Raw genomic sequence first — 13,183 nt, forward strand, 5'->3', positions numbered from 1 at the left:
TACTTTTACCGCACAATGTTGTATGCCATCCCCAGAAAACTAAATGGTTTTACCAATTCGAAAACAATTTTTCTACCCATGCATGAAAGATGTGATTCGGTAATTGAGACGTTTGACAAGAGAATTCCATAATATAGCATGATGGTGTCCAATGTAAGTTTCCATTTAAAAGTCAAATGAAAAGTGAGAATTAATAGTTACCCTCTGAACAGCAACACCACCTCGCTTTTTCTCTGAGTTGAAAGGAAAGACTTGGAGAACTTTTGATTGTGATCTAATGACATCAAACTTCATCCCTAACTGAAAAGGGAAAAGAGCAAGAGAAAAAAGAAATATTTACCGACTGTTATTAACTTCACAAAGAAACACATACTTAATGTAGACACCAGAACATGACTAGAGATTATGCCTTGACAGCCCAAGAAAGGATAGCCTTTTCAGTAGGAGATCCAGAAACCTCAACATCTCCACCATCCTGTCAAAAAGAATGCAGTCAATGACAGATTTCCCTATGTCAGATGATGGAACATCAAGTTAACTGAACAATGGAGGTAAAGTAGAATACACGTGGATCCAACATAGTGTCCTTTTTCACGTTTTAGTAAGGGAATAAGGATTAAAGAAAAATAAAATGACAACTAAAAACAGAAACAAAAAGCTGACTAGTAAACTATAACATAGAACAAAAATATCAAAAGATGCCGTTTACTCACTAGCCAAATTTCACTCATAACAACAGTCTTGCATTAGAGAGTCCACCTTTTTTTAGTCAATATTAGCAAATGCAGAACAAGTTTGGAAAAAGAATCCAGGAGTATAATGTAATCTTGTCTGGTTAAAAAAGAAAAAGTTTCCTTGGAATAAACATTACTGTGCATCATTGGTCACTGTAAATATATAAGAGTATTAAGGAAAATCAATATAGTACACGTATTCCTAATTAGTTCCTAAGTATATTCCTAATTAGTTTATGATTTGTATTCCTAAATAGCTAGGTAGCGTACGAATTCCTTATATATAAACCTATGTAATCGATTGATGAGATACAAGAAATACAATTACAATATTATCTCTCAACAAAGAGAAAGAAATAGATTAAAATGATACACCTAATACAAGTGCTTTGTATTTGCTTTATTTGTCTGTCATTTTTCTCAATTAATATTTGATTGCACAGTTGGCAAAGTATAAAATCCATGATTCTTCCTCGAGTTAAATGCATGCTTCTGGTGTTATTATTAGGAAAATGTATGGCCTTGTAGACAACATGATTAAAACTTGTTTAGCTTTAGATCCACTTCTACATAGTCATAATTTATCAAGTATCCATGTATAACAGTTAATACACTTAATCTGCGAGTCCAACTAAAAATAATACCAAATTTCACTAAAATTTCCATCAAAGAGGTGAAGGGCCACAAAAGGAGGTAGACTTTCAGCATCACCTCGAGGGAAGCCCACAAAAGCTAGAAACATAAATGCTAAAGCAATTACGATATTTTATTATCTAGCCACAAAGATATCAACTAAAATATCTATATATGTATATATATTTGTGTGTGTGTGTGTATATATATCATATGAAAGAATTCAATAAACTGTGCAATAATCACAAGCCCAAGGTTAAATATAAGATAAGTCCTCCCTTAATATTCTCATGAAAATTAATCAGAATAAAAAGGAAAAAAATAAAAAGGGAAAAGTGAATAACATCTTTACCTTGGGGGCAAAAACATTACCGGTGCTGTTCTGTGCAGCACCCTCACATAACAAAGAGACAACTTCAGAGTGCAACTGTGAGGAATCATCTGGTCCATTCATCTTCATTCTCCCAACATAAGCCTCTACTACAGTCATCTGTGATATATGAAATTGAATCATTGAAACCAAGATACCTGAATATTCTTAACCAATTGGTCAAAGTAATGAAAACAGTATAAAATTTATATTTCGTCTATCATATATGTTGAGAATAGGAGATTGTGGAATCTTTGGTTAATTAAGACATCTAAATCTTTAAAAAAATAACAACAATTAGAAAACATGAAAAACAAGCAAACAAACAAAAAAGAGAAATAATATGTAATAGAATAGGTTGCTCCTCCAAGTACATTTTAATCAAATGTTTTGCCAAACTAATTAGATTAGATAGACAAGAGGAAGTGACACTGGGAGACTCGAGCGAGTCAAACATACTCCTATAAGGACAAATTGCGATCAATAATTAGAAAACACATAAAAGTTATACATATTTATAAAAATGACAATATTAACAATTATTACAAATGAAAGGGTAGAGGTGAATTAGGTAGGAGGTTAGAACCCATAAGGTGAAAATGTATAATGTGGGTTACTTGGGCTTGGGTCAACCAATGCTAAAAGGTTAGTATTAACCAATTAGCTAACTAGCTTGCCACCCTTATATGCCCTTTGTGGATTGGCTATTTAATCGATGTGAAATTCTTAACACTCCCCTTCAAGTGCAACCGGGACCGGACTTCAAGTTGACACTTTGAAACTTGAAATCCTCCCCTTGAAATGGAATTGGGCTTTTCACCCTTGAAATTGAATGGGCCTCATTAGGACGGGACATCTAGACGAGAGCCCGAATTGAAACGCAACGGCAACACCGGGAATAACTGAAACCGGGCCGTACCTGCTCTAATACCATACTACAAATGAAAGGGTAGAGGTGAATTGGGTAGGAGGTTAAAACCCATAGGGTGAAAATGGATAATATGGACTTACTTGGGCTTGGGCCAACCAATGCTAAAAGGTTTGTACTAACCAATTAGCTAGCTTGCTTGCCACCCTTATATGCCCTTTGTGGATTGGCCTTCAGTCGGTGTGGGATTCTTAACAACAATATTCACTAGGTATTTCAAAACCAGCTAAGGTGGTATTTGGTAAAACTGAAAATTAAATGCTGAAAATTTAATAGCAGGCTTCCAATAGCAGAACACACCTGATTCAAGGTCAGTGTTCCAGTCTTATCACTGCAAATTGTTGTAGCCGAGCCCATAGTTTCACATGCTGAAAGCCTACGAACCTGTAAATGTATTGCTGTCAAAAAAAATTTATAATAGAACTCACATTTGAGGATACGAGGTAGAAGCAATTATAGCTAGAACTTTGAGGAAATCAGAGATACTTGCCAAGGCTTTATCTGCCATCATCTTCCGCATTGAGTATGCCAAGCTATAAGCCAATGATGTATAAAACCAAGATTGAGAAGGATACAAGAGAATATGGAACAATTATCTCAGCTTTAGCTGCAATATCATGTTGGTATGAGAGAGAACACTGTTACTTACGTCAAGGTAACAGCCAAAGGAAGTCCTTCTGGCACAGCAACAACAACGATTGTTACCTGAATGGCCCAACAGTTGGTCAAGAAACCACAACACATAAATGAATGTGATAACCAAGGGATTGCACTTACTGCAATGGTAATAATTTTAACAACTCCATCCACGGCCTCGCCAATCTTAGTATGGCCTCGGATAAACTGGACTTCTCCATTTGAGTTTCTTGTATTTCCAGTAAAGTATCTAAAATTTTGGATGTGATTGTAGTTGGTAAGTTGATATGCAAACAATTGAACAAACTGTAACTGTTGGGAGAAATTTATATCACCTGATTAAGAGGACAGCAAGAACGGATACAGCTACTGTTAAACCCACGATGCCTATAAAAGTTGCAACTCCATTCAAGCGTACCTATTTCAAGTCATTAAAAAATTCTCTTAAAGGTAAATCACTTGAATTGCTATTAGGAAATGTTAACGAAAACCAAGACAAAACCTGCAAGGGAGTCTCTTCACCAGTATCCTCTGAGATGCTTGCCATCAATAATCCCCACTCAGTATTGATTCCAACACCAGTTACCTACAAATGGCTAAGAATTGAATCTTCAAGGTGATCAACTACAAAAAGAAATTACCAAGTCTTTTGTAACTAGAATAAGGGAATGCAGCAAGTCTTCAGGTAGTTATCAAAAGAAGGAAGATTTCATTAAATATTCAAAGCAGGAATTGTGAAGATTGTGTGAATAACAGCTTTACCTACTCAAGAACAAATGAAATTTGATATTGTCCAATCAAATACCATCAATTTCCTATCATGGATGCTTCTGGGTGCCTCATTGTCTTGGACGATCTATCCTAAGCATATATCTTTCTTGTAATAGTATACATATACATGTTGAAGCGAAAAGGAAAGCATGAAACATTAAAAGATTTGAGAACTTCATAATTATGTTCCAGATTTCATCTAGGATTTTAGTTCAGATGCTATAATATATTTCCAGTCCTTTAAGAGTTATATTTATTTACATATCTAAAAGAATAAGTTGATAGTCAAGAACTTTAAGTCCAAGGGAAATTTTGTAATTTCCAGCTTCAATGGAAAATCTGTTGCTATAACTTCAAGAGTATTCATATTTACTTTAATCTTTGTTTTAGTCCTGTATAAATAAGTTAATGGTCAAAAAGTTTAAGTCTAAGGGGAAATTTTGTAATTTCCAACTTTCCAAATTCTTCAGGAGTATTTATATTTATTTGTTTTATTCAGAGTCCATTTTCCTTGTTGGTTTGGGAAAATAGTAATCCTTTTCATTTATTGTGGGTGTCCAAATCTATAGATAAACATGCTTGTAATGCTTTGTGATAAAGTTCAGTCAATAAAATTTCAACAGACTATGCTTTTTTTTTTTCTTGAGTTGTATGACGAAATTATAACACATTTAGCATGATTCTTTCTAGATAGCAGCGAGTCCTAGATCCCGTTATTGTGAAGCTAGTAGTTTATGTCATTGTGTTAATGTTTCCTCTATTATTCTAAACAAAACCATGCTATATTAATTTTCAAGCCCTAATTCATGATCACTATGAAAGCCCTAGCCTTAATATCCTGATGAACTTTCCCCAAGCTGACCTAAACAACATGCTATGAAGCGTGAAGAAGCAAGAATGCAAATTTCACTTCATTGGCAGCTCAACTTTCCATGTATCAAAATAAACATTTGTGATAGATCATCAAAACAATCTTATATAATCTAAAAATGAAAAATCACCACCACAAATTGTCAATGATCGGTGAGTAGAGATCAGATGATTAACGAGAAAATACATGATTCAAAACTCTACTAGATATAGGCATCAATCAAGCAATAATTACCAGCATAGTACCAACACCATCTGCAACTTTGCAACCAGACATCAAAAATGGTGCCTTATGATCCTTGTGAACCTACAACAAAGATCAAGCTTAAAAACAAGAGATTTATTCCAGCAGAATACTGCATTACTAGAATGCTGGCTAACTTACAATCTTGCTTTCACCCGTCATGCTAGATTCATCTATAGCAAGAGAATGACCAGTGATTAAGATTCCATCAGCCGGGACCTAATGAAACACCCAGGAGTTACAAGTTGAATGGCAGAAGTATTTAAATGTGGAACAGAAATAAAATAATCTGACATAAACTCACCTGATCACCTATTCTAAGAGGTACCACATCACCAACAACAATATCAAATATTGAAAGTTTCACTGTTCTACCACCTCTCATGACCTGAAAAAATTTTCATGCTATCCTCTTACTTAGAAAGCAAATGTTTAAAAAAAGAAAAATACAAGAATCTAACAACATATATCATGATTATTTTTGCAACATACAGGTACGTACCTCTAACTGTATATTTTGCTTTTCCTCATTTAAATTTTGAAACTGGAGAGATTGACGATAATCACTAAAAGCTAGTAAACAGATAAAAAGAAGAGTTATGAAAAGGTTGACTGATGTAGAAAGAATGTTAGCATAGAAATAGCTTGAAAGAGTCACAAATAAAAGAACTGTAGCCTGGCCGAACCAAATTCACCATCACATTATTAAATTTTTTTTTTTAACTGCTATAATCAGAATATAGAAATAAAGGGAGGAAATTAAAGCTCGAAATTACATATCCTGGCTAGGGTTTTAAATAACAGAAATGGAAACCCATACTGAAGCAGAACAAAACAAGCAGGCTACTACTAACATGAATGTTTTAAAAAAAAGATTAGCAAAATAACTCAAATCAATGTTAAATGGAGAATTTAAGAAACTATCATAATAATCTTGTATATCTAACAATTTACAGTGAAGAAATAGAAATGAATCACAGAAAGTCATTGTATAAAAATGATAATACACAAAAAAAAAAAAATGATATAAAAAGGTAGTAAAAAAGGGACGATAATAAAAAATTACAAGGAACCTTATCTATATGTATAACTAAAAGTAATGATTCAAATTCAGATTTAGAAAGAATGCCAGTATGCATTGCAACTCAAAGAAATCAAACCCCTATCTAGACGTTGGGGCCAAAAACAGATTTAAAAGAACAAGACAAAGCAATAGAACAATGTCGTTAACAAGTGCCACATCTCTTTCATCCTCCTCATTCTTCTTTGGTATTCTTTTAAGGTTTAAAATGAAAAGAGAAAAAGATAGACAAATGGGAATACAGATGGCACCACCCTCTCTCTATCCAAGTACGCACCTTCTCCATCTCTTTCTATCCCCTTCTTCTCCTCCTCCTTCTCCTCTACTCAGCTTCAGTTGTTAGTGCTGACACAAAACTTTAGGCTTTTTGTTTGGTGAAACAGTTGTATAGCCAAATACAAATTAGCAAAGTGGCCGTAAAAGCCTTAATAGCAGCTGATATGGGTTTGATTCCAAGTGATTTGCCAATCACAGGTGGTGTACTGGAAAATGTTAAATCATAAGCATTGGCCAATACTTAACACCCTGGCCAGAAGCCAAGCCAATGAAGGCACTAAAACCGCAATTCAAAGCCCATCAACACTAGCATACCATCATCTCAATACTGATGAAAACAATAAATTATCTTTACTCTCAGATCTAATGAACATTTTGATTAGTATAGGAAAAAAAGCAGCCCAATACTATAGAAAATTATAACAATAGCAGCAACACCAATAAAATTATGTTTAGAAGTCAAGAGATGAAAGCAAGCAATTGCATGGGTCTTTGACAAACCATTCCTGACACGTAATTACAGACATCCAAAATTTGCTCCTTTCCTAGCACATTGCCAAATATAAGGACCTTAATTAGAAAAATAAAGGAAATTGAATTCAATACCGGTTACAATTATAACAAGGATAACAGCAAAAGCAATGCTTGCCCCATCGTACCATCCTTCTTCCACACCCTGTGAAAAGTAGTATCAAGGACAGTATAAAATAACAGTTTAAACAGAAAACAAGGGAGATATGGGTTGGGATAAATATGCTTGCTAAAACAAGTATTACTAATATATAGGTTTACATAGAGAACATGGCAAAAAACAAAAACTCCACAAACAGCAAAACTAAAAAGATGTCCACAAGCAAGAACATCAAATATGATTTGAGAATAAATAAATAAAAACACACACACACACACACATATATATATATATATAGGAGTTTAAAATGCTCATTCTATTGTGAGCAAGCTCAATTTTACACTTTCAATGTTAAGAATATTACTCCCTCAGTTCTCTTACTTTAGAGAAAATTTCCATTTTGAGTGTTTGTTTTATATAGAGAATTTTATTCTAAATGGAAATTTGGGAAGGATGCCAAAAGATAAAGCCTAATATGCCCTTGATTAACCTCTATTACTACCTTTTTTTGGCTCAATTAACGAGCATACTGGCAGACAAAAGTTGGTTGCACAACTAATGATTTTATGTTTCCAAAGCATGAGTAACAGCTTATGAGCGGTTTGGTACAATTGTGCTCGACTTTACGGATCTGAGCACGAATAAAGTACGTATACTAACCAGGTTTCATAATATGGCCACACTTTTTAATTGTTGTACGTTACTTATATAAAATGTTTCTATGTCCATATTATACTTTTAATTTGGACACAAATTTAAATTTCTTCCAACAAACTTAATTGTAATCCTTTGTTGACTCAGTTTGTACTCAGTTTGCAAGAAGAGTGCACTAATTTACGCGTGAAGCACAAATATGACTAGACACGAGTATTTTTCTTGGGAGGTCAGCATAAAATAGTCACAAGTTTATATTGTTATACCCTACTTTTAAAAAACTGCCTTTACATGGATATTAACACTTACTAATATGTGCACAAATTTTGATTTTATGTTCCCGTATCTAGTGATTTTGAGGACAGTTTCCATCTTACTAGTGCCTTATTTTCAAAAACGTGTAAATCTATTCAGATGTTCTAATTTGAAGTTGAGAAGACTCTTGTAATGCTTAAAGATTTTGGCTAATAAATGCACTCTTGGAATACTCTATTAGTGAGTTGGCTTCCTCGCCATTAATTATGTATGTAAAAGGCTGATTAGAGGTATTATAGGCAAAAAATGGGAAAAGTTTTCTGTTTAATTACTTTCTTAATCCCAGAGTTTTTTCTGTTTTCTCTAAATAGAACAGAGGAAGTAGATTAATAATTTCAAACATTTCCTAGAAAGACCTTAAATAAACTAGTAAGCATAAAGTAAGGGGCACATGGAAAATAAAAAGAGTATCACATTTTGAGATGGCTTACTAATATGTTTGACAAAGTGAATTTAGGAAATGCTAAAGGTGTAGAGACCATCTCATCATACGTATTGCAATAAAACTTTAAAGCGCCTTGAAGGTCTTTCAATAGCGAACATGAGGTGGTGCCTATAGGAATTTTCATCCTGCAATTTATGTACTTATCAAAATATCACTAAACTCATACATTAATTTTTCTTGCATACTTCAAAACTTTTAGAATGAAGTACCATTGAATCCCTCTAGTACAACAAAAAAAAAAAATAGTCAGTACCTTATTTTCATAACTAATTAAATAGTTCCCCTGTGTTACTTCATCTAACTGAGTCATCCTTCTATTAGGATTTAGACTATTTTTCCATTAGTCAAATAAAAATTTAATCTGAAAAATCTCAAAAATCAATGGAGGCAACTGCTTATTACAAAATTATTCCTCCATTTTTGGTTCTAATTTATCTTTTCCTCTACTCTTTCTCTTCACTCTAAGAAAGTGCAAGCACGCACTTAGATAATCTCATGTATTAGTTCTTTAGTTTCTTACAAAAGAATGAACTTTCTTCTCTCTAAATGACACTAGAATCTCATTGGGAGCAATTGCACAGCAACAAGAACAAAGCTACAAATAAAGCAAGCAAAAAAAAAAAAAAAAAAAAAAAAAAAAAAAGAAAAAAGCATCCAGCTTTATCTAATGAATCAATTGTGGAGAATCCAACCTTAAATATTTATTTTGCTACTACTCTCTCTATATATAAATGTGTAACCTGCCAAATCTTGAAGAAAAAATGAAGAAGAAAGAGAAGTGACTTAGGTAGGGATTTGATATATAGATCAAGGAGAGCAAGAGAGTTATAGAATGGATAGGGATTTGGTGTAGTTCAAACAAAGAAGAAAGAGTTGTAAAGTTGAGAAAGAAGGTTAATTTCCGATGGAAGAGATTTAGTGGTTTGTTTGTTAGCTTTATGATCGCCTCTTTTTTCAAGTCCAAACATAGGTGAGATAGTAAGAGATGAGAATGATTTTAGTTCTACAACAATTCAATGTTATTGTCATTAAGGAATGACTAAATAGTTAAAATGAAAGGACTAATTAGTTTCTAAAAATACGAGTCCCGACTTGTGTATATTGTTATACTAAAGGGATTAAATAGTAAGTCACCCAAATTTTTATTCTGCATTTCTTTCTAACAATAATGTTATCATCTAGCTAAACTCATGCTACAATCCACAAAGCCATACAAATTAAAAGGAAAATGGATCAACCAAGAACCAATACTATAACCGTAATTACTAACTAGGAACATTTTCTAGCTTAATCAAGTAAAATAAAATGAACTTATTTAAGAAGATTAATTATACCTCCGTCTTAATTCCTAGTGCTAGTGACGCTATGGCAGCTATGATCAAGATGATAAGGGTCAAATCTTGCCAAGCTTCCCAAAGGAACCTCTGAAAAATAAGAAACACAATAAGTGAAAAGCCAAAGATTATTAATGCATCTCAAATATCAATTGAAAACATGTAGAATACCAAGAAACTCCGCCCTTTTTTCCGAGGATATGTATTTACACCAAACGCACTCCTACGCTGTATTAAATCATTCTCATCCCCATTGATTCCACTCTCCAAATTTGTTTTCAACATTTTAGCTAACCCTTTAGCCTGATGAAGTAACCAGCATTTCGTAAATTATGATTAGTAGTAAATTGGTGCCTAACAAGGAAAATCTATATTCATAATAGACTTACACCCCCATACTCTTGTAGAGCAGAAATATTATGATCCCTGGTCATTGAAGCAAGTTGTTCTAGTCCAATTGCATAATCACCACTAGGAATTGGGGCTGCTACTATGGGAGCGATGACTAGACAAGTAGAACAAAAGATGACACAATATTATTAGACCAAAAAGGCAAAAAAATTTTGCATAAAGTACGATGAAGCAACAATATAGTATATACCATATCTACAAACCAACTTTTTTTATCACTTCAACAAAACAAGAAAATAGTTTAATTTCTAATTTAGAATTTCTAACTTTATGACAAAAAACAAGAGTATGTCAATAAAGGCACCATAGTTGTTGCCATTTGCCACACATGCATACTAAGATGTTTACAATTCAGCGGAAAAACTAGAGTGAGAAGGCTACAACACCAAGAAGAATTTTATAATTAAAAAGTAAATATGAATTTAGGGAAATTCTCAAGATAATAATTATGGCCATAACGAAATACCTTAGGTGAGATAATGCACTAGTGTAACGTTATTATCTATATTGACCTAAAGTCAGCCATGCCAAATTTGACCTAATATTTAACAAGCTTCCTAAGTTTTTTTTATCTATTCTTTTCCCCAAAGTATGTTCCAATAGATCTTCAATTCGATGTTTGCTTTCTTCACTTTAATATGACTCACTCATCTTCCTTTGATATCTTGACGATCAAAACTTATAATTCTTATAGACAAGCAGTTGACATAAAAAAAGGTTGCATCTTGAAGGAAGCATAAAATATAACTTGCCTCGTCTAGAAGCCTCTTACATCTTTAATGATGACCTATTAAATAAGTTTCTTACCAAAGATGATAGCCAACAATTTATCATTCGTTCCTTGAATCTCCTCAAAGATAGTTTCAAATTGCTTTCACCTTTCCACATACCCTAAGATGTTGCTCTCACAAGTAAAAAAGCTTCAAGTTTGAAACATAAGTCACCTTATCCCAACATTTCAAATAAAAGGTAACTTTTTTCAATAATGGATAGGAAAAGAAAATTGAAGGTGGAAGGCTGGTAAACTTTTTGATAAGTAATGTTTTGTTTCTAATATATGGTAGGAGTAGAACCTATCGAGAAAACACGAGGAAAGGAAGGTTAAGGTGGTTTGCTAATTTTATGTTGAAGATCCACAGAAGCCCTCAAAGAAAATCAAGCATGTTAAAGAAGACGAGACCAGAAAAACAGAGAGGAAGACCCAAGACAACACGGAAAAAAATTATTTAAGAAAGATCTAGATATGCGAGGTCTTTCTAAAGAATTAACACAAAACCGAGCAAAATGGAAGAAACAAATCCATACAGCCAACCCAACTAACTTAGAATTAAGATTTAATTGTTTTTGTTGTTTGTACACGAAAAGAAAATTGACGAGGAAGTTAGTTCAGTAATAGTTTCATCCTCCATTTAGAGATATACTTTCAACAACTCATTCAACTTCCAAATCTCTTTTTAAGAGGAAAAGAATAAGTAGCCACATAGCACGTCCACCAAAGGTGTCAAAATCCCAAATTTCCTCATGCATAGAATTATTCAATTTTGTGAGTTAATTTTCTAAACAAATTTTTCAACTCAGATTGCATAAGAACGGATAGGTGTAAGTTTACATGTCAAATTTGCAAAACCGCGATTCCAGGCAGGCCGAGCTCAAGATCTTATTCATGTTGCAAAAACTTTGGCTCAACTAGAAATTGATAAAATTTACTATACACATGGATTTCATATAATTGTACATAGACTCTTAGATCCAAACCTTTGCAACTCATTAATCAAACTAACTAACCTTGAAGTTTTCATATAGACAAATGAAATCTCCCTTATCTTACAATTTATGATCTATTCATAGCAAATTTTTTAACCTGATATATGAGTTTTAGGTTCAATGTCAAAAAACTCTCTCCTTCCTCTCTTCAACCACCCCCGGCCCCTCCTTTTATTTCTCTTTCTCTTGTCTAATTAATTCTAAATCATCGCTTTACATCATGTTTCCATTTAGGGATTGCCCTGTTAGGAAATTAGGTAGTATGTTTTTAGACCTAGTTGAAAATGTGTAACCTCTAAATTAAGCAAAAACATGAGAGAGAGGATTTGTTGGGTAACCCCAATCCTCTTCCAAATGCAAAGTATTTGAGTTTAATTATGAGCCAAAAAGATATAGAAATTAGAAATATACATTCTTAGGATCACCACCTTCATGTGATAAATGCACCATCAAACTCATTACAATTCTCAAAAGATATAAAATAATGAAATCACTTGAACAAGAAAAATACAAATTTTAGATTCAAATAACTTAAAAGGAGTTACTTTTATGCTAAAATGTACCTTTCAAGACAGTATAGCTTGATTGAGGTATTGTTACCTCCAAAGAAAAAGAAATAACACTGATAAAGCATTAATTTTAATTGCAGCCTAATTTTAGTATTAAAAGCTCTAATCTATGATTTAATTTTAGTAAGATGAAAAGATAAGAGAAAGCAAAACCCATGTTTCAAGCCTAAAGCTAATTTATGAAATAATACTTAATTTTTATTATGTCAACTAAAAGCCTGTCTCATAGTAGTAGTTCGAATTACTTTTTCAAAAAATTATCCTTTTACATGCTAGAAAAGACAATGTATAGTGTTTGTTCAGTTGTTTTGAAGTTTGTTTTATTAGTATATGAGAAGTTCACCTTAAATATAAATTTTAATGACCTCCAGTCAAGATTTCAACAAAATGCTTTTTTTTTTTTTTTTAACAACAGGTCAAATAGAATAATTTTTCTTGAAACCAAACAAAAGGATCATTTTGTCAAGTATAATCAAATGTCTTGGGTAATTTAATTCATTTTTTAAAAAAGGAGATA

The 13,183-nt window shown here is 32.9% G+C and overlaps 1 protein-coding gene across 5 annotated transcripts in view; it reads right to left on the minus strand.

Annotated features, from left to right (window-relative positions):
* The window catches only part of ACA9 (autoinhibited Ca(2+)-ATPase 9), a 31,228-nt gene that overhangs the window by 16,638 nt on the left and 1,407 nt on the right, over positions 1 to 13,183 (minus strand). For 3 of the 5 annotated variants that reach the window (XM_089715595.1, XM_089715593.1, XM_089715594.1), the window contains 16 exons: positions 10,312 to 10,427; positions 10,094 to 10,225; positions 9,923 to 10,012; positions 7,150 to 7,219; positions 5,689 to 5,759; positions 5,491 to 5,574; positions 5,328 to 5,405; positions 5,178 to 5,249; positions 3,804 to 3,887; positions 3,637 to 3,719; positions 3,315 to 3,551; positions 3,156 to 3,198; positions 2,966 to 3,049; positions 1,720 to 1,857; positions 410 to 475; positions 202 to 300 (listed from right to left, as the gene is read on the minus strand). In XM_089715595.1, coding sequence (XP_089571721.1) covers positions 202 to 300; positions 410 to 475; positions 1,720 to 1,857; positions 2,966 to 3,049; positions 3,156 to 3,198; positions 3,315 to 3,551; positions 3,637 to 3,719; positions 3,804 to 3,887; positions 5,178 to 5,249; positions 5,328 to 5,405; positions 5,491 to 5,574; positions 5,689 to 5,759; positions 7,150 to 7,219; positions 9,923 to 10,012; positions 10,094 to 10,225; positions 10,312 to 10,427 — 1,547 coding nt within the window. The remainder of the gene's footprint in view (positions 1 to 201; positions 301 to 409; positions 476 to 1,719; positions 1,858 to 2,965; positions 3,050 to 3,155; positions 3,199 to 3,314; positions 3,552 to 3,636; positions 3,720 to 3,803; positions 3,888 to 5,177; positions 5,250 to 5,327; positions 5,406 to 5,490; positions 5,575 to 5,688; positions 5,760 to 7,149; positions 7,220 to 9,922; positions 10,013 to 10,093; positions 10,226 to 10,311; positions 10,428 to 13,183) is intronic. The other 2 variants (XM_012220683.3, XM_012220688.4) reach the window with 1 other exon arrangement.

The sequence above is a fragment of the Jatropha curcas genome, chromosome 10 (assembly GCF_041381405.1).
Source record: "Jatropha curcas cultivar XTBG-Jc1 chromosome 10, XTBG_Jcur_1.0, whole genome shotgun sequence".
NCBI lineage: Eukaryota > Viridiplantae > Streptophyta > Magnoliopsida > Malpighiales > Euphorbiaceae > Jatropha > Jatropha curcas.